The sequence below is a fragment of the Salvelinus namaycush genome, chromosome 4 (genome assembly GCF_016432855.1).
Source record: "Salvelinus namaycush isolate Seneca chromosome 4, SaNama_1.0, whole genome shotgun sequence".
In the NCBI taxonomy this organism is placed as follows: domain Eukaryota; kingdom Metazoa; phylum Chordata; class Actinopteri; order Salmoniformes; family Salmonidae; genus Salvelinus; species Salvelinus namaycush.
Genome location: NC_052310.1, coordinates 7,160,444 through 7,179,240, shown reverse-complemented (window position 1 = coordinate 7,179,240; position 18,797 = coordinate 7,160,444). Strand labels below are relative to the sequence as shown.

Here is an 18,797-nt window from a genome sequence, read left to right as displayed (position 1 = left end):
GAATGCAGTGCCAGGAGTCCACAATAAATCGTTGTTTTGTTTTAGAATGTCCATTTCTTCTGTCGAATTAGCAACTTTGGCTAGCATAATGGTGCTCACGTGTCCATGAATGTTTGGCGCATGGAACGAAAAATTCCAAAAGTCATAATAAAAGTCGAATAAACTGGTCAAACTCAGTTGAAAATCCATCTTTAGGATGTTTTTCTCATATGTATCCAATAACGTCCCAGACGGAGCATTTCTTCGTGTCTACCTAACGCATTGCAGAAAATTATATGGTGCTCCCAGGTGCGCAGCAAAATACTCCCAATATGGCTGACCTGTCACTCCAAAAGCTCTCATTCGGTCCCACATCAGGCTAGACACCTCATTCAACATTCTACTGCCTGTTGACATCTAGTGGAAGGCGTATGAAGTGCATACATAACCATAAATACAAGGCAATTGAATAGGAGCAGCCCTTCAGAGAGACCCATTTCAGAATTTTCACTTCCTGTTTGGAAGTTTGCCTGCCAAATGAGTTCTGTTTTACTCACAGATATAATTCAAACAGTTTTAGAAACTTCAGAGTGTTTTCTATCCAATAGTAATAATAATATGCATATCATATGATCTAGAACAGAGTACGAGGCCGTTTAATTTGGGCACTATTTTTTCCCAAAGTGGAAATGGGAAAAAACTACAGTTGGGAATTGACTACAGCTCAGCATTTAACACCATAGTACCCTCCAAACTCGTCATCAAGCTCGAGACCCTGGGTCTCGACCCCGCCCTGTGCAACTGGGTCCTGGACTTCCTGACGGGCCACCCCCAGGTGGTGAGGGTAGGTAACAACATCTCCACCCCTCTGATCCTCAACACTGGGGCCCCACAAGGGTGCGTTCTGAGCCCTCTCCTGTACTCCCTGTTCACCCACGACTGCGTGGCCATGCACGCCTCCAACTCAATCATCAAGTTTGCGGATGACACTACAGTGGTAGGCTTGATTACCAACAACGACGAGACGGCCTACAGGGAGGAGGTGAGGGCCCTCGGAGTGTGGTGTCAGGAAAATAACCTCACACTCAACGTCAACAAAACAAAGGAGATGATTGTGGACTTCAGGAAACAGCAGAGGGAGCACCCCCCTATCCACATCGACGGGACAGTAGTGGAGAAAGTGGAAAGTTTTAAGTTCCTCGGTGTACACATCACGGACAAACTGAATTGGTCCACCCACACAGACAGCGTTGTGAAGAAGGCGCACCAGCGCCTCTTCAACCTCAGGAGGCTGAAGAAATTCGGCTTGTCACCAAAAGCACTCACAAACTTCTACAGATGCACAATCGAGAGCATCCTGTCGGGCTGTATCACCGCCTGGTACGGCAACTGCTCCGCCCACAACCGTAAGGCTCTCCAGAGGGTAGTGAGGTCTGCACAACGCATCACCGGGGGCAAACTACCTGCCCTCCAGGACACCTACACCACCCGATGTCACAGGAAGGCCATAAAGATCATCAAGGACAACAACCACCCGAGCCACTGCCTGTTCACCCCGCTATCATCCAGAAGGCGAGGTCAGTACAGGTGCATCAATGCGGGGACCGAGAGACTGAAAAACAGCTTCTATCTCAAGGCCATCAGACTGTTAAACAGCCACCACTAACATTTAGTGGCCGCTGCCAACATACTGACTCAACTCCAGCCACTTTAATAATGGGAATTGATGGAAATTATGTAAAAATGTATCACTAGCAACTTTAAACAATGCCACTTAATATAATGTTTACATACCCTACATTACTCATCTCATATGTATATGTATATACTGTACTCTATATTATCTACTGCATCTTGCCATCTTTATGTAATACATGTATCACTAGCCACTTTAAACTATGCCACTTTTATATGTTTACATACCCTACATTACTCATCTCATATGTATAGACTGTACACTATACCATCTACTGCATCTTGCCTATGCCGTTCTGTACCATCACTAATTCATATATCTTTATGTACATATTCTTAATCCCTTTACACTTGTGTGTATAAGGTAGTAGTTGTGGAATTATTAGGTTAGATTACTTGTTGGTTATTACTGCATTGTCGGAACTAGAAGCACAAGCATTTCGCCACACTCGCATTAACATCTGCTAACCATGTGTATGTGACAAATACAATTTGATTTGATTTGATTTGAAATGGCGCCCCCTATTTCCAAGAGGTTAACTTCTTCTGGCTGCAAGCCCGAAGCCGGGCACAATATGACAACAGCCACTTCAAGTGCAGGGCGCGAAATTCAAAATATATTTTTTTGAAATATTTAACTTTCACACATTAACAAGTCCAATACAGCATTTGAAAGATAAACATCTTGTGAATCCAGCCAACATGTCCGATTTTTTAAATGTTTTACAGCGAAAACACCACGTATATTTATGTTAGCTCACCACCAAATACAAAAAAGGACAGACATTTTTCACAGCACAGGTAGCATGCACAAAACCAACCTAACTAACCAAGAACCAACCAAACTAACCAAGAAACAACTTCATCAGATGACAGTCTTATAACATGTTATTCAAAAAATCTATGTTTTGTTAGAAAAATGTGCATATTTGAGCTATAAATCAGTTTTACATTGCAGCTACCATCACAGCTACCGTCAGAAATGGCACCGAAGCAGCCAGAGTAATTACAGACACCAACGTCAAATACCTAAATACTCATCATAAAACATTTCTGAAAAATACATGGTGTACAGCAAATGAAAGACAGGCATCTTGTGATTCCAGCCAATATTTCCGATTTCTTAAGTGTTTTACAGCGAAAACACAATATAGCATTATATTAGCTTACCACAATAGCCAGAAACACAAGCCATTCCCCAACAGCAAAAGTTAGCGATCGTAACAAACCAGCAAAAGATATATAATTTTTGACTAACTTTGATAAGCTTCATCAGATGACAGTCCTATAACATCAGGTTATACATACACTTATGTTTTGTTCGAAAATGTGCATATTTAGAGCTGAAATCAGTGGTTATACATTGTGCTAACGTAGCATCTTTTTCCCACAACGTCCGGATATTTTTCTGACACTCACATATTCTGACCAAATAACTATTCATAAACATAACAAAAAAATACATGTTGTATAGGAAATGATAGATACACTAGTTCTTAATGCAATCACCGTGTTAGAATTCTAAAAATAACTTTATTACGATATGCAGTTTACGTTATGGCGAGAGCGTGCCCAAAACCTGGCCGCAAACTACTAGTACAACATGTTCGACAGATATATGAAATAACATCATAAAATGGGTCCTACTTTTGATGATCTTTCATCAGAATGTTGTACAAGGGGTCCTTTGTCGGGAACAATCGTTGTTTGGATTTAGAATGTCCTCTTCTCCAGTCAATTAGCACGGAAAGCTAGCAAAGTGGCGCTAAAATCTCCTTCGTGAACAAACGTAGACAACGCAACACGCCTAACGTCCCGAAAAAATTTCAATAATCTAATAAAACTATATTGAAAAAACATACTTTACGATGATATTGTCACATGTATCAAATAAAATCAAAGCCGGAGATATTAGTCGTCTATAACGACAGCTGTACAGAGGGCAAAACCAGGTCCCTTCACGCGCTCTCCAGAAAACAGGAAACTGGTGACACGTCATACAAAGAGCATTTATTCGACCCCAGATCAAGTTATACACTCAATGTCTTCTCTCACTGCCTGTCGACATCTAGTGGAAGACGTATGAAGTGCATGTATACTGATATATATCAAGCACATTTATAGGCAGGCCCTAGAACAGAGCATCGATTTCAGATTTTCCACTTCCTGTCAGGAAGTTTGCTGCAAAATGAGTTCTGTTTTACTCACAGATATAATTCAAACGGTTTTAGAAACTAGAGAGTGTTTTCTATCCAATAGTAATAATAATATGCATATTGTACGAGCAAGAATTGAGTACGAGGCCGTTTGAAATGGACACCTTTTATCCGGCTACTCAATACTGCCCCTGCAGCCCAAACAGGTTAATAAGGCTGCCTAATCCAAAAGTTAAGTAATCGTGTGAGGGAAAAGTGTACTGATAGGAGGGTATTTGCAAGTGGGGACCTTTACTTTATATCACTGAGTCAACACAAGTCATCTCATCTCCTAGAGAGAAGTCTGGCAGGTTAGCCATTATATGATTAGAACTGGCACTTTTCAACAGTATACACACATTACTGTAATGTAGCCGTTGGAACCAACATACTGTACATTTCCCAGGTAATCGTCAGATTGACATTGTCTCGAGGTCATCCATTATTTCACCATTACTTATCATGGCAGGTGCAAACTCTCTTATCGTAGCGATAAAGGAGTGCAGAGTTAGAACTGTGGACCGTCTGTATATAAGACAACACACACACGTCTCAGATCACTCATCCACAGGCATCTACAGGTGAGTCTGGTTCCTCTCAATGGTCTCTACCTTGCTTGGTTTGCGCTGAGCAAAAGAACTGCAATACATTGCGTTTGATGGGTTGATTGACGAATTGCTTCTTGGCACAGGTGAACGAGTTCTATAGGTGACAGCTGAGCAGACCAGACATCGCATCATGAAGTGGGCTATCGTTCTGTGTGCCGTGGTGGCACTCTCCGAATGCATCATCCAGTAAGTTAATCCTACTATACTCCTGTTATACTCATGTTATACTCCTGTTATACTCCTGCTGTGCTCCTGCTGTACTCCTGCTATACCCCTGTTATACGCCTACTATACTCCTGCTGTACTCCTACTATACTCCCGCTATACTCATGCTATACCCCTGTTATACTCCCGCTATACTCTGGCTATACTCCTGCTATACTCTGGCTACACCCCCGTTAGACTCATACTATACTCGTGCTATACTCCTGCTATACTCTGGCTATACTCCCAATTTACTCCCATTGTACGCCTACTATACTCCGGCTGTACTCATGCTATTCTCCTGTTATACACCCGCCATACCCCCGCTATACTCCCGCTATACTCCCGCTAGACTCCCGCTATACTCCCGCCATACTCCCGCCATACTCCCGCTGTACTCCTGCTATACTCCTGCTATACTCCTGCGGTGCTCCTGCTGTACTCCTACTATACTCATGCTATTCTCCTGCTATACCCCGGCTATACTCCTGCTATTTTCCTGCTATACTCCTGCTATACTCCTGCTATACTGCTATATTTACATTACACTACAGATTAGAAGGCAGTGAAAGGTATAATGCCCAAAATGAGTGAATGATTGGAATAGCCACACACAGTTGTTTAGCCTATGCTGCCATAACGTTTATTGCAATGGTTTGACCAGAAGGTCTTGGACCTTTGACCAGAAACTTTCTGTAACTGAGCTGCTTGCCTAACCGGACTTCTCCTCCTCCACAGGGTGCCGCTGATCAAGGGGAAGAGTGCCAGGGAGAGCCTGGAGGAGCAGGGTCTGTGGAATGAGTACAGAGGGAAGTTCCCTTTCAACCCCACCAGGTTTGACGACCAGAACCTATATGTCTCCAGCGAGCAGATGACCAACGACGCTGATGTAAGCATGAGAATGGAAAGCACTTTCCACTTTCCACTGTGTGAGGCAGCAGAGAAGGCTGAAGCACCTCTTTTGGCCTCTTCTTCCTAAATGAATTATTGATCCACCAGGAGAACTTTAGTTTGAAATCAACAATTCGATTACTGATGCCCTTTAGGTATTCTGGTGTCATGTAGCTAATTCTTATAATATCATAGGGTATGGGGAGGTATTAATCAATACAAATCATTATTTCATTATTTGATCTTCTCTAGTTGGCTTATTTTGGAGTGATCTCCATTGGAACTCCTCCTCAGTCCTTCACTGTCATCTTTGACACTGGCTCATCCAACCTGTGGATTCCCTCCGTCTACTGCAGCAGCGCAGCTTGCGGTTTGTAATACACACACGCACAAACACACACACACACACGCACAAACACACACACACACGCACAAACACACACACGCACAAACACACACACACAAACACCCAGGCTAATCGTGTCTTCCCTCCTTCCAGCCAACCACAACAGGTTCAACCCCAGTTTGTCCTCTACCTTCAAGAATGCTGGGAAGAGCCTGTCCATCCAATACGGCACTGGCAGTATGACTGGCTTCGAGGGCTTCGACACCGTTGTGGTAAGGAACAGAATTCAACGAAACAACATGAGGACTGGAAACATTGTGTAGGTTTCAGTACTATCTCAAATATTCTCCTCTTCTTCCTTCTTCCTCTCTCCTCTTCTTCTCCTCCACGTCCTCCTCTTCCTGGTCCTCTGTAGGTGGGTGGGATCCCTGTGAAGAACCAGATCTTTGGGCTGAGTCAATCGGAGGCTCCCTTCATGGCTCATATGAAGGCTGATGGTATCCTGGGTCTGGCTTATCCCGGCCTGGCAGCCTCTCAGGCCACACCAGTCTTTGACAACATGATGACCCAGCATCTCGTCAACCAGGACATGTTCTCTGTCTACCTGACTCGGTGAGTGGTCAGAGTGGAGGTCAACCAGGGCTGTGTCTGAAATGGAACCCTATTCCCTATATAGTTTGTTATACTTTTGACCAGAGCCACATGGCTCCCACATACCATCATGGCTTGGCAGACATGGAACTATGAACTGACGTAACTTCTCTCTCCCTCTCTCTGCCTCTCCTCTCTCTCTCTCTCTCTCTCTCTCTCTCTCTCTCTCTCTCTCTCTCTCTCTCTCTCTCTCTCTCTCTCCCTCTCTCTCGCTCTCTCTCTCTCCCCCCCTCTCTCCCCCTCCCCCCTCTCTCCCCCCCTCTCTCCCTCTCTCCCCCTCTCTCCCTCTCTCTCTCCCTCTCCCCCCCCCTCTCCCCCCCTCTCTCCCTCTCTCCCCCCCTCTCTCCCTCTCTCTCTCTGTTGTCGTCCATCTCCAGTAACTCTGCGGTAGGTAGCATGGTGACCTTCGGCGGCGTTGACCCCAACCACTACCAAGGCCAGATCGCATGGATCCCCCTGTCCTCTCAGATGTACTGGCAGATCACCGTCGACAGGTACTGTTGCAGTTACAGAAGGTTTTATAGGGTTATAAATGGTTATTAATGGGTTATATAATCCTATGATACTGGTTGATGAAGTGGTTCAGTACAGTTCTCAAGCAGCCATCTCCTCCTGATCTGTGTATATCTGTGTGTCCATTGCAGTGTGACTGTGAACGGCCAGATTGTGGCCTGTAACGGCGGCTGCCAGGCTATCGTGGACACCGGCACCTCTAATATTGTGGGACCTCAGGCCGACATCTCCAGCATGGCTCGTGCTGTGGGAGCCCACTCCGCCAACGGAGACGTAAGTCATATAATATTGTTTTGGTGATGTGTCACAAAGAGCCAGGCATAATGTTGTGTAAATGATTTGTTCCCATCACCACTACTGACATAACTCAACAAGAACCAGAAAATAACTCACACAGTCTACCTCACAAAGCAAACGCTGTTTAATTCATCGTCTCTCTCTCCTCTCATACCTCTCTCTCCTCTCATACCTCTCTCTCCTCTCATACCTCTCTCCTCTCATACCTCTCTCTCCTCTCATACCTCTCTCTCCTCTCATACCTCTCTCTCCTCTCATACCTCTCTCTCCTCTCATACCTCTCTCCTCTCATACATCTCTCTCCTCTCATACCTCTCTCTCCTCTCATACCTCTCTCTCCTCTCATACCTCTCTCTCCTCTCATACCTCTCTCCTCTCATACCTCTCTCTCCTCTCATACCTCTCTCTCCTCTCATACCTCTCTCTCCTCTCATACCTCTATTTGTCTCTCTCTCTTTTCAGAATGTGGTGAACTGTAACAACGTCAACAACATGCCAGCGATGGTCTTCCACATCCACGGACAGGCCTTCACTCTCCCAGCCTCCACCTACGTCCGCCAGGTGTGTGTGTGTGTGTGTGTGTGTGTGTGTGTGTGTGTGTGTGTGTGTGTGTGTGTGTGTCTGTGGTGTGTGTAGATCTTACGTAGCCATGAAGTGACCGTAACATTGTTTTGACTAGTTCTCTGTCTCTCTGCCACCCGTACAGTCCACCTACTATGGCTGCCGCACCGGTCTCCAGTCTAGTAACTCCGACCTGTGGATTCTGGGTGACATCTTCATCCGACAGTACTATTCCATCTTCAGCAGAGCCCAGAACATGGTGGGTCTGGCCCTGGCTAGATAATCCAACACAGATCAACAATGTATCCTGTGACGCCATATGAACAACAAAATGAGCGTATCTCTCCAGTGCAATCGTATCTATTCTAAAGCTATGTTTGAGTAGTTTGTGATAGGAAGTGATTGTGCTCTATGTCTATAATTGTTATTAGTTCATCCAAAAGAATAAAACGGAGTCTTAGCACGATGAGTGGTCAGATGATCTTGTTTGGTTCATTTGTGCTGTGATTATGAATAAAGCACACACTGCATAATCAATCTGAAAACATAAAACTATGTCTATGCATCTATTCACTTCCTGTAGTTCCACCTTGTGGTCAATTATGTGACTACTCCTATGGCCCCGAACTCTGTGCCAAAACTGACAGAGTTGGTTGGAGAGTTGGACTTGCTGTGTCAAGCAAAAGTAGGCAACCAGTCCACTGAGCCAGCCAGTCCTTTGACAATGACAAGGCACATTGGATTATGGATTTTAATACTCTCAAGGACACGGTCGTCGCTTTGCCCAGCTCTCTGCTAAGTACCACTCTCCTGAGAGGTGACAAGCTGCACAGCCAATGATTTAAAAATACACTCGATCAGTGGTTCCCCAACTTTTTATAGTCCCGTACCTCTTCAAACATTCAACCTCCAGCTGCCTACCCCTCCAGCACCAGGGTCAGCGCACTCTCAATGTTGTTTTTTGCCATCATTGTAAGCCTGCCACACACACACTATACAATACATTTATTAAACATAAGAATGAGTGGGAGTTTTTTGTCACAACCCGGTTCGTGGGAAGTGACAAAGAGCTCTTATAGTACCAAGGCACAAATAATAATATAATAATCAATAATTTTGCTCTTTATTTAACCATCTTACATATAAAATTGTGAATAACTCCCCACAGGTTAATGAGAAGGGTGTGCTTGAAAGGATGCACATAACTCTGCAATGTTGGGTTGTATTGGAGAGAGTCTCAGTCTTAAATCATTTTCCACACACAGTCTGTGCCCATATTTAGTTTTCATGCTAGTGAGGGCCGAGAATCCACTCTCACATAGGTACGTGGTTGCAAAGGGCATCAGTGTCTTAACAGCGCGATTTGCCAAGGCAGGAAACTCTGAGCGCAGCCCAATCCAGTAATCTGGCAGTGGCTTCTGGTTAAATTAAATGAAAATTTCACAGAACCGCTTGTTGCAATTTCGATGAGCCTTCCTTGTTCAGATATCAGTAAGTGGACTGGAGGCAGGGCATGAAAGGCATAACGAATCCAGTGGTTTGTGTTTTCCGTTTCAGGAAAGTACCTGCGTAATTTCGCACCCAACTGACTCAGGTGCTTCGCTATATCACATTTGACATTGTCTGTAAGCTTGAGTTCATTTGCACACAAAAAATCATACAATGATTGACCTGTGTGTTGTCCTTGTTGATGCAGACAGAGAAGAGCTCCAACTTCTTAATCATAGCCTCAATTTTGTTCCGCACATTGGATATAGTTGCGGAGAGTCCCTGTAATCCTAGATTCAGATCATTCAGGTGAGAAAAAACATCACCCAGATTGGCCAGTCGTGTGAGAAACTTGTCATCATGCAAGCGGTCAGACAAGTGAAAATGATGGTCAGTAAAGAAAACTTTAAGCTCGTCTCTCAATTTAAAAAAATGTGACAATACTTTGCCCCTTGATAACCAGCACACTTCTGTATGTTGTAAAAGCGTTGCATAGCTCAGAAAATACACGAGAGTTCAGGGTCCTTAAAATAAACATCCTTAAAGTGTAATTGTAAGTTTAAAATTATATTATGTGAGCTAACATTAAAAGAAGCATCCTTAAAGTCTAATTTCTAGGAAGTACTAATGGTACTGTCCGCATTCATACACAGGTGCTTTTTCAAAGGCTATGTCAAATACTCCAGTGACTGTAATTGGCTCCAATTAGTTTAATTGGCTCCGATGAGTTAATTGGATCCAATGAATGTAATTGGCTTCAATTAGTTTAATTGGCTCCAATGAGTGTAGTTGGCTCCAATGAGTTTAATTGGCCTCAATGAGTGTAATTGGCTCCAATGTCTGTAATTGACTCCAATGAGTGTAATTGGTGCCAATGAGTGTAATTGACTCCAATGAGTGTAACTGACTCCAATGAGTGTAATTGACTCCAATGTGTGTAATTGGTGCCAATGAGTGTAATTGACGCCAATGAGCGTAATTGACTCCAATGTGTGTAATTGACTCCAATGTGTGTAATCGACTCCAATGAGTGTAATTGACTCCAATGAGTGTAATTGACTCCAATGAGTGTATTTGGCACCAATGAGTGTAATTGACGCCAATGAGAGTAATTGACTCCAATGTGTGTAATTGACTCCAATGTGTGTAATCGACTCCAATGAGCGTAATTGACTCCAATGTGTGTAATCGACTCCAATGAGTGTAATTGACTCCAATGTGTGTAATTGACTCCAATGAGCGTAATTGACTCCATTGTGTGTAATCGACTCCAATGAGTGTAATCGTCTCCAATGAGCGTAATTGAATCCAATGTGTGTAATTGACTCCAATGTGTGTAATCGACTCCAATGAGCGTAATTGACTCCAATGAGCGTAATTGACTCCAATGAGCGTAATTGACTCCAATGAGCGTAATTGACTCCAATGTGTGTAATTGACTCCAATGTGTGTAATCGACTCCAATGAGTGTAATCGACTCCAATGAGCGTAATTGACTCCAATGTGTGTAATCGACTCCAATGAGCGTAATTGACTCCAATGTGTGTAATCGACTCCAATGAGCGTAATTGACTCCAATGAGCGTAATTGACTCCAATGTGTGTAATCGACTCCAATGAGTGTAATTGGTGCAGCGTGGTGAGCGTACATTACTTTTATTTAGGAATGACACCAACAAAACAATAAACAATACAAAAACGACCGTGAAGCTTAAGGGCTATAGTGCCACAAACAAAGACAACTTCCCACACTAAAGGAGGGAAAAAGGGATACCTAAGTATGGTTCCCAATCAGAGACAACGATAGACAGCTGTCCCTGATTGAGAACAATACCCGGCCAAAACATAGAAACACAAAATCATAGAAAACAAAACATAGAATGCCCACCCCAAATCACACCCTGACCAAACCAAAAAGAGACATAAAAAGGCTCTCTAAGGTCAGGGCGTGACATCATTGCTATGGAGATGTCTCTCACCATTGCTATGATGTCTGGAATGCTAAACACACACACACACACACACACACACACACACACACACACACACACACACACACACACACACACACACACACACACACACACACACACACACACACACACACACACACACACACACACACACACACACACAATTGACAGCCCTGAGTGGGAGTGAAGGGGAACAGAAGCGAGATCCGTCTGTACGGGGTGACTAAAAACAGCTTGTCACGTTCTGACCTTAGTCCTTTGTTTTGTCTTTTGTTTTAGTATGGTCAGGGCATGAGTTGGGTGGGTTGTCTATGTTAGTTTTTCTATGATTTTCTATTTCTGTGTTTGGCCTGTCAATTGTTGTCCCTGATTGGGAACCATATTTAGGTACCCTGTTTTCTGTTGGGTTTTGTGGGTGGTTATTTTCAGTCTTTGTGTGTCTGCACCAGACAGACCTGTTTTCGGTTGTTTCTTTGTTGTTTTGTTATTCAGTGTTCAGTTTTGATTATTATTAAATATCATGAACACTTACCACGCTGCACCTTGGTCCTTACCTTCTTCCACCGACGACAGCCGTTACACAGCTTGCGCCACCCGCAGAGGGAAGGTGAGGGAACGTTCCAACACTGTGATCTGGACCTGTTTCACCTGGAGACCGACAACACAGGTAAATACTGTAGTCGTGCATTGCCAGACTTCATAGTCTCATATTCACTCTCCTACTGGAACACAAGGAAAGCAGAAGATTGAGGCTTTAGGTAGTACTATTTCAAATAGGTAACACGACAATACCTATTAGTGTGTGTGTGTCCTGGGTCGTAGTACGTGCAGCATGCGGTGGTGTGGGACCCTCAGTCAGACCTTCTGTTCTACACCCCCAGCCCAGAACGTCTTCCCGCAGCCATGCCTTGGCATCATCCCTGGGTCCTTCCCGTCTGCCTCTAGAGGAAGAAAGCCCTGATAAAACTACGCCTCACCCCCCCCCCCCCCCCCCACCCCCCCCACCCTCAACTCCCTCCCCTCCTCCTCTGCACGTGTGGGTCCATCCCAATCCCTGTCTGACCTGCCTCCAGATCACAGTTACAGCCACAGTCACAACCTGCAAGCCAATGTCCTAACCCTGTCTGGTGTGTGTGTGAAAACATCTAAAACAGCTCTGTTGTCTCTCACGGTGTTTCAGAGGAGGACCTGCTGAGCCCTATAGCAGCAGACACAGGAGTGTCCGACAGTCCCTCAACATCAGACAGTGGCTGCTACTCCCCCGGGAACACACGTAAGACCTGCCTGACCAGTACACTCCAGATCTAAGCTCTAGACATACAGTATCTTGCCCTGACTATATGCTCCCAACATATTTCCTGCAATGAACATATGCTGTACCGTTTATATTTATGGTTTTATTCTTGACATTGATCATCTAACTCCCTTCCTCTCCTCAATCTTTTAACCCCATTACCCCTCTCTCCTGCCCTCCCTCCATCAATCCCTCCCTCCCTCGCATTTGCAGCTCCTACTCCGAGTCTGCCTTTCTCCAACCTCACCCACACCCACCCAGAGACACCCACCTCTCTGAGGCAACAAAGCCCACCCACAGGAGCTCTGGCCTGGGCGTGGGCACCAGGCCTTCCAGGTGTCCTGGAGCCAGCCAGTTTCCTAGACATTTAGGCAGACACTCAGGGAAATCTCACTCGGCTGATACAGCTCAGAGGCCCCCCCAGGCATCTAGTGGAGGTGGAAGTGATCAACATGAAGGCCCTGGAGTGAGGTGCAGGGCAAACCTGGATCGCAGAGGGCCCTGAGACAGACAGAGATTGAGAGAGAGAGAGAGAAATGGAGAGAGACTGACATAGATTAAAGTGCCTACTACTATGGGTATATAGTGTATGAACCTTTTAGGTTCCACTAAGCTATGAAGTGTGTACTATACTTCAAGATACAAGTTTTCCCACTGTTGTTTACCCATTTATTAATGCTTCTGCGTTTGAGCTTTGCACCCTCTTGGCATTCTCTCAACCAACTTCACCTGGAATGCTTTTCCAACAGTCTTGAAGGAGTTCCCACATATGCTGAACACTTGTTGGCTGCTTTTCCTTCAGTCTTCGGTCGAACTCATCCCAAACCAGCTCAAATGGGTTGAGGTCGGGGGATTGTGGGGGCCAGGTCATCTGATGCAGCACTCCATCACTCTCCTTTTTGGACAAATAGCCCTTACACAGCCGAGAGGTGTGTTGGATCATTGTTCTGTTGAAAAACAAATTATAGTCTCACTAAGTGCAGATGACAGTCCCACACCAGATGGGATGGCGTATCGCTGGAGAATGCTGTGGTAACCATGCTGGTTAAGTGTGCCTTGAATTCTAAATAAATCACTGACAGTGTCACCAGCAAAGCACCCCCACAGCATCACACCTCCTCCTCCATGCTTCAAGGAGGGAACCACACACGCAGAGATCATCCGTTCGCCTACTCTGCGTCTCACAAAGACACGGCGGTTGGAACCAAAAATCTCAAATTTGGACTAATCAGACCAACGGACTGATTTTCACCAGTCTAATGTCCATTGCTCGTGTTTCTTTGCCCAATCAAGCCTCTTTCTTTCTTATTTGTGTCCTTTAGCAGTGGTTTCTTTGCAGCAATTCGACCATGAAGGCCTGATTCATGCAGTCTCCTCTGAACAGTTGATGTTGAGATGTGTCTGTGACTTGAACTCTGTGAAGCATTTATTTGGGCTGCAACCTGAGGCTGGTAACTCTAATGAACTTATCCTTTGCATCAGAGGTAACTCTGGGTCTTCCTTTCCTGTGACGGTCCTCAAGATAGCTAGTTTCATAATAGTGCTTGGTGGTTTTGCGATTGCACTTGAAGAAACTTTAAAAGTTCTTGACATTTTCCAGATTGACTGACCTTCATGTCTTTCAGTAATGATGGACTGACATTTCTCTTTGCTTATTTGAGGTGTTCTTGCCATAACATGGACTTGGTCTTTTACCAAATAGGGCTATCTTCTGTATACCACCCATACCTTGTCACAATACAACTGATTGGCTGAAACGCATTAAGAAGGAAAGAAATTCCACAAATGACCTTTTAACATGGCACACGTGTTATTTGAAATGCATTCCAGGTGACTACCTCATGAAGCTGGTTGAGAGAATGCAAAGAGTTTGCAAAGCTGTCATCAAAATATATTTCGATTTGTTTAACACTTATAGTGTAACACTTATAACACTTAACACAAGCTATAGTTTTGGCAAGTCGGTTAGGACATCTACTTTGTGCATGACACAAGTAATTTTTCCAACAATTGTTTACAGACAGATTATTTCACTTATAATTCACTGTATCATAATTCCAGTGGGTCAGAAGTTTACATACACTAAGTTGACTCTGCCTTTAAACAGCTTGGAAAATTCCATTAAAGGATGTCATGGCTTTAGAAGTTTCTGATAGGCTAATTGACATCATTTGAGTCAATTGGAGGTGTACCTGTTGATGTATTTCAAGGCCTACCTTCAAACTCAGTGCCACTTTGCTTGACATCATGGGAAATCTAAAGAAATCAGCCAAGACCTCAGAAAAGAATTGTAGACCTCCACAAGTCTGGTTCATCCTTGGGAGCAATTTACAAATGCCTGAAGGTACCACGTTCATCTGTACAAACAATAGTACGCAAGTATAAACACCATAGGACCATGCAGCCATCATACCGCTCAGGAAGGAGACACATTCTACCTCCTAGAGAGGAACGTACTTTGGTGTGAAAAGTGCAAGTCAATCCCAGAACAACAGCAAAGGACCTTGTGAAGATGCTGGAGGAAACAGGTACAAAAGTCTATAGCCACAGTAAAACGAGTCCTATATCGACATAACCTGAAAGGCCGCTCAGCAAGGAAGAAGCCACTGCTCCAAAACCGCCATAAAAAAGCCAGACTACAGTTTGCAACTGCACATGGGGACAAAGATCGTACTTTTTGTAGAAATGTCGTCTGGTCTGATGGAACAAAAACAGAACTGTTTTGCCGTAATGACCATCGTTATGTTTGGAGGAAAAAGGGGGAGGCTTGCAAGCCGAAGAACACCATCCCAACCGTGAAGCACGGGGTGGCAGCATCATGTTGTGGGGGTGCTTTGCTGCAGGAGGGACAGGTGCACTTCACAAAATAGATGGCATCATGGGGTATGAACAATTATGTGGATATATTGAAGCAACATCTCAAGACATCAGCCAGGAAGTTAAAGCTTAGTCGCAAATGGGTCTTCCAAATGGACAATGACCCCAAGCATACTTCCAAAGTTGTGGCAAAAAGGACAACAAAGTCAAGGTATTAGAGTGACCTTCACAAAGCCCTGACCTCAATCCTATGGAAAATTAGTGGGCAGAACTGAAAAAGCTTGTGCGAGCAAGGAGAACTACAAACCTGACTCAGTTACACCAGCTCTGTCAGGAAGAATAGGTCAAAATTCACCCAACTCATTGTGGGAAGCTTGTGGAAGGCTACCTGAAACGTTTGACCTAAATTAAACAATTTAAAGTCAGTGCTACCAAATACACTCAATTAGAATGTAAACTTCTGACCCACTGGGAATGTGATGAAAGAAATAAAAGCTGAAATAAATCATTCTCTCTACTATTATTCTGACATTTCACATTCTTAAAATAAAGTGGTGATCCTAACTGACCTAAAACAGGGCAGTTTTACTAGGATTAAATGTCAGGAATTGTGAAAAACTGAGTTTAAATGTATTTGGCTAAGGTGTATGTAAACTTCTGACTTCAACTGTACATATTTGGGGGGCTGGGGTTGTTTACCTTTTACTTCTTGTGTATCTATCGTATAAAACATATTTGAATAGAGGAGTATTTTTTACATCTCAAAGGACCATGACATGTATATTTTTGTTGCTGATCAATAAAGACATACGGCCACTTGGCCCAGAAGTAACGTTGTGTTTTGTGTTGAATGCCCTTTTTATTTTCTATTTGAAACATATAGTGACATTCATCTTTAAATAATCCCCAATATATTTGTTAACATTGTGAATGTTCTTATAAATGTGCCATGTCAGTTCATGAAATAATCCCTGGTTGATTGACATCGTATCTTATCAGAGGTACTGTCACGTCCTGACCATAGTGCTTATGTGTTTTGCTTGTTTTAGTGTTGGTCAGGACGTGAGCTGGGTGGGCATTCTATGTTGTGTGTCTAGTTTGTCTGTTTCTGTGTTCAGCCTAATATGGTTCTCAATCAGAGGCAGCTGTCAATCGTTGTCCCTGATTGAGAATCATATATAGGTGGCTTGTTTTGTGTTGGGGATTGTGGGTGATTGTCTTCTGTCTTTGTGTTCTGCACCAGATAGGACTGTTTCGGTTTTCACATTTCTTGTTTTGTTGTTTGTAGTGTTCTACTATATTCTTTATTAAATCATGTTGAACACTAGCCGCGCTGCGTGTTGGTCCTCTCCTTCATCCCAGGAATAAAACCGTTACAGGTACAGTAGCCTTAATAAGGCTGCCTAATCCAAAAGTTAACTTCTCTGCGCTACGGATCCCTTTTACGGGAACACTTTCCTAAACAACCGCTAGAATTGCAGGGCGCCAAATGCATAAATATGACTAAAAATATTTATAATCATGCAATCACAAGTGAAATATACCAAAACACAGCTTAGCTTGTTGTTAATCCACCTATCGTGTCAGATTTTGAAAATATGCTTTACAGCGAAAGAAATCCAAGCTTTTGTGAGTGTAGCAATCAATACTAGAACAGTTAGCCTTATATTAGCTTGGTTAGCTTGGTCACGAAAGTCAGAAAAGCAATAAAATGAATCGCTTACCTTTGATAATCTTCAGATGTTTGCACTCACGAGACTCCCAGTTACACAATAAATGTTCTTTTTGTTCGATAAATATTACTTTTATAACAAAAAAACGCCATTTGGGTTCCGCGTTATGTTGAGAACTACAGCCTCGTTCCGGTCCTGAAAGAAAGATGAAAATTCCCAAACGTATCAGATTAAAAAATATTACTAAAAATATTTATAATCATGCAATCACAAGTGAAATATACCAAACCACAGCTTAGCTTGTTGTTAATCCACCTATCGTGTCAGATTTAGAAAATCTACTTTACAGCGAAAGAAATCCAAGCTTTTGTGAGTGTAGCAATCAATACTAGAACAGTTAGCCTTATATTAGCTTGGTTAGCTTGGTCACGAAAGTCAGAAAAGCAATAAAATGAATCGCTTACCTTTGATAATCTTCGGATGTTTGCATTCACGAGACTCCCAGTTACACAATAATGTTATTTTTGTTCGATAAATATTACTTTTATAACAAATAAACGCCATTTGGGTTGCGCATTATGTTCAGAAAACCAAAGCCTTGTTCCGTTCGACAAATTCCAAAAAGTATCCGTAATGGTCGTAGAAACATGTCAAATGTTTTTTATAATCAATCCTCAGGTTGTTTTTAACAAACATAATCGATAATATTTCAACCGGACCATAACCTATTCATTAACCTCTAATTCCTCCCAAACCCGGATCCGGGAGCACCCCCATCAGTAAAAAAGCTGACTAGCATAGCCTAGCATAGCGTCACAAGTAAATACTAGCATCTAAATATCATTAAATCACAAGTCCAAGACACCAGATGAAAGATACACATCTTGTGAATCCAGCCATCATTTCTGATTTTTTAAATGTTTTACAGGGAAGACACAATATGTAAATCTATTAGCTAACCACATTAGCAAAAGACACCACTTTTTTACTCCACCATTTTTTTACTCCATCAGTAGCTATCACAAATTCGACCAAATAAAGATATAAATAGCCACTAACCAAGAAACAACTTCATCAGATGACAGTCTGATAACATATTTATTGTATAGCATATGTTTTGTTAGAAAAATTTGCATATTTCAGGTATAAATCATAGTTTACCATTGCAGCCACCATCACAACTCTCACCAAAGCGACTAGAATAACTACAGAGAGCAACGTGTATTACCTAATTACTCATCATAAAACATTTCTTAAAAATACACAGCGTACAGCAAATGAAAGACACAGATCTTGTGAATCCAGCCAATATTTCAGATTTTTTAAGTGTTTTACAGCGAAAACACAATATAGCATTATATTAGCTTACCACAATAGCCAGAAACACAACACCATTTACCAGCAGCAAAGGTTAGCGATCGTAACAAACAGGCAAAAGATATATAATTTTTGACTAACCTTGATATTCTTCATCAGATGACAGTCCTGTAACATCATATTACACAATGCATATAGGGTTTGTTCGAAAATGTGCATATTTAGCAGCACAAATCGTGGTTATACAATGTGATTAGTGGCCAAAACTTCAAGCAATCTGTCCGGCGCCATCTTGG

At 43.1% G+C, this 18,797-nt stretch overlaps 1 protein-coding gene across 1 annotated transcript; it reads left to right on the top strand.

Moving 5' to 3' along the window:
- The first annotated feature begins 4,422 nt into the window (after nucleotides 1-4,422).
- Nucleotides 4,423-8,240, top strand: LOC120045427 (pepsin A-like). The gene is made up of 10 exons (XM_038990306.1): nucleotides 4,423-4,450; nucleotides 4,561-4,663; nucleotides 5,420-5,570; nucleotides 5,825-5,942; nucleotides 6,072-6,190; nucleotides 6,334-6,530; nucleotides 6,947-7,063; nucleotides 7,214-7,355; nucleotides 7,842-7,940; nucleotides 8,086-8,240. Exons 2-10 carry the CDS (start codon nucleotides 4,608-4,610, stop codon nucleotides 8,221-8,223), a joined length of 1,137 nt encoding a protein of 378 aa, XP_038846234.1. The 5' UTR covers nucleotides 4,423-4,450; nucleotides 4,561-4,607; the 3' UTR covers nucleotides 8,224-8,240.
- Nucleotides 8,241-18,797: the final 10,557 nt, after the last annotated feature.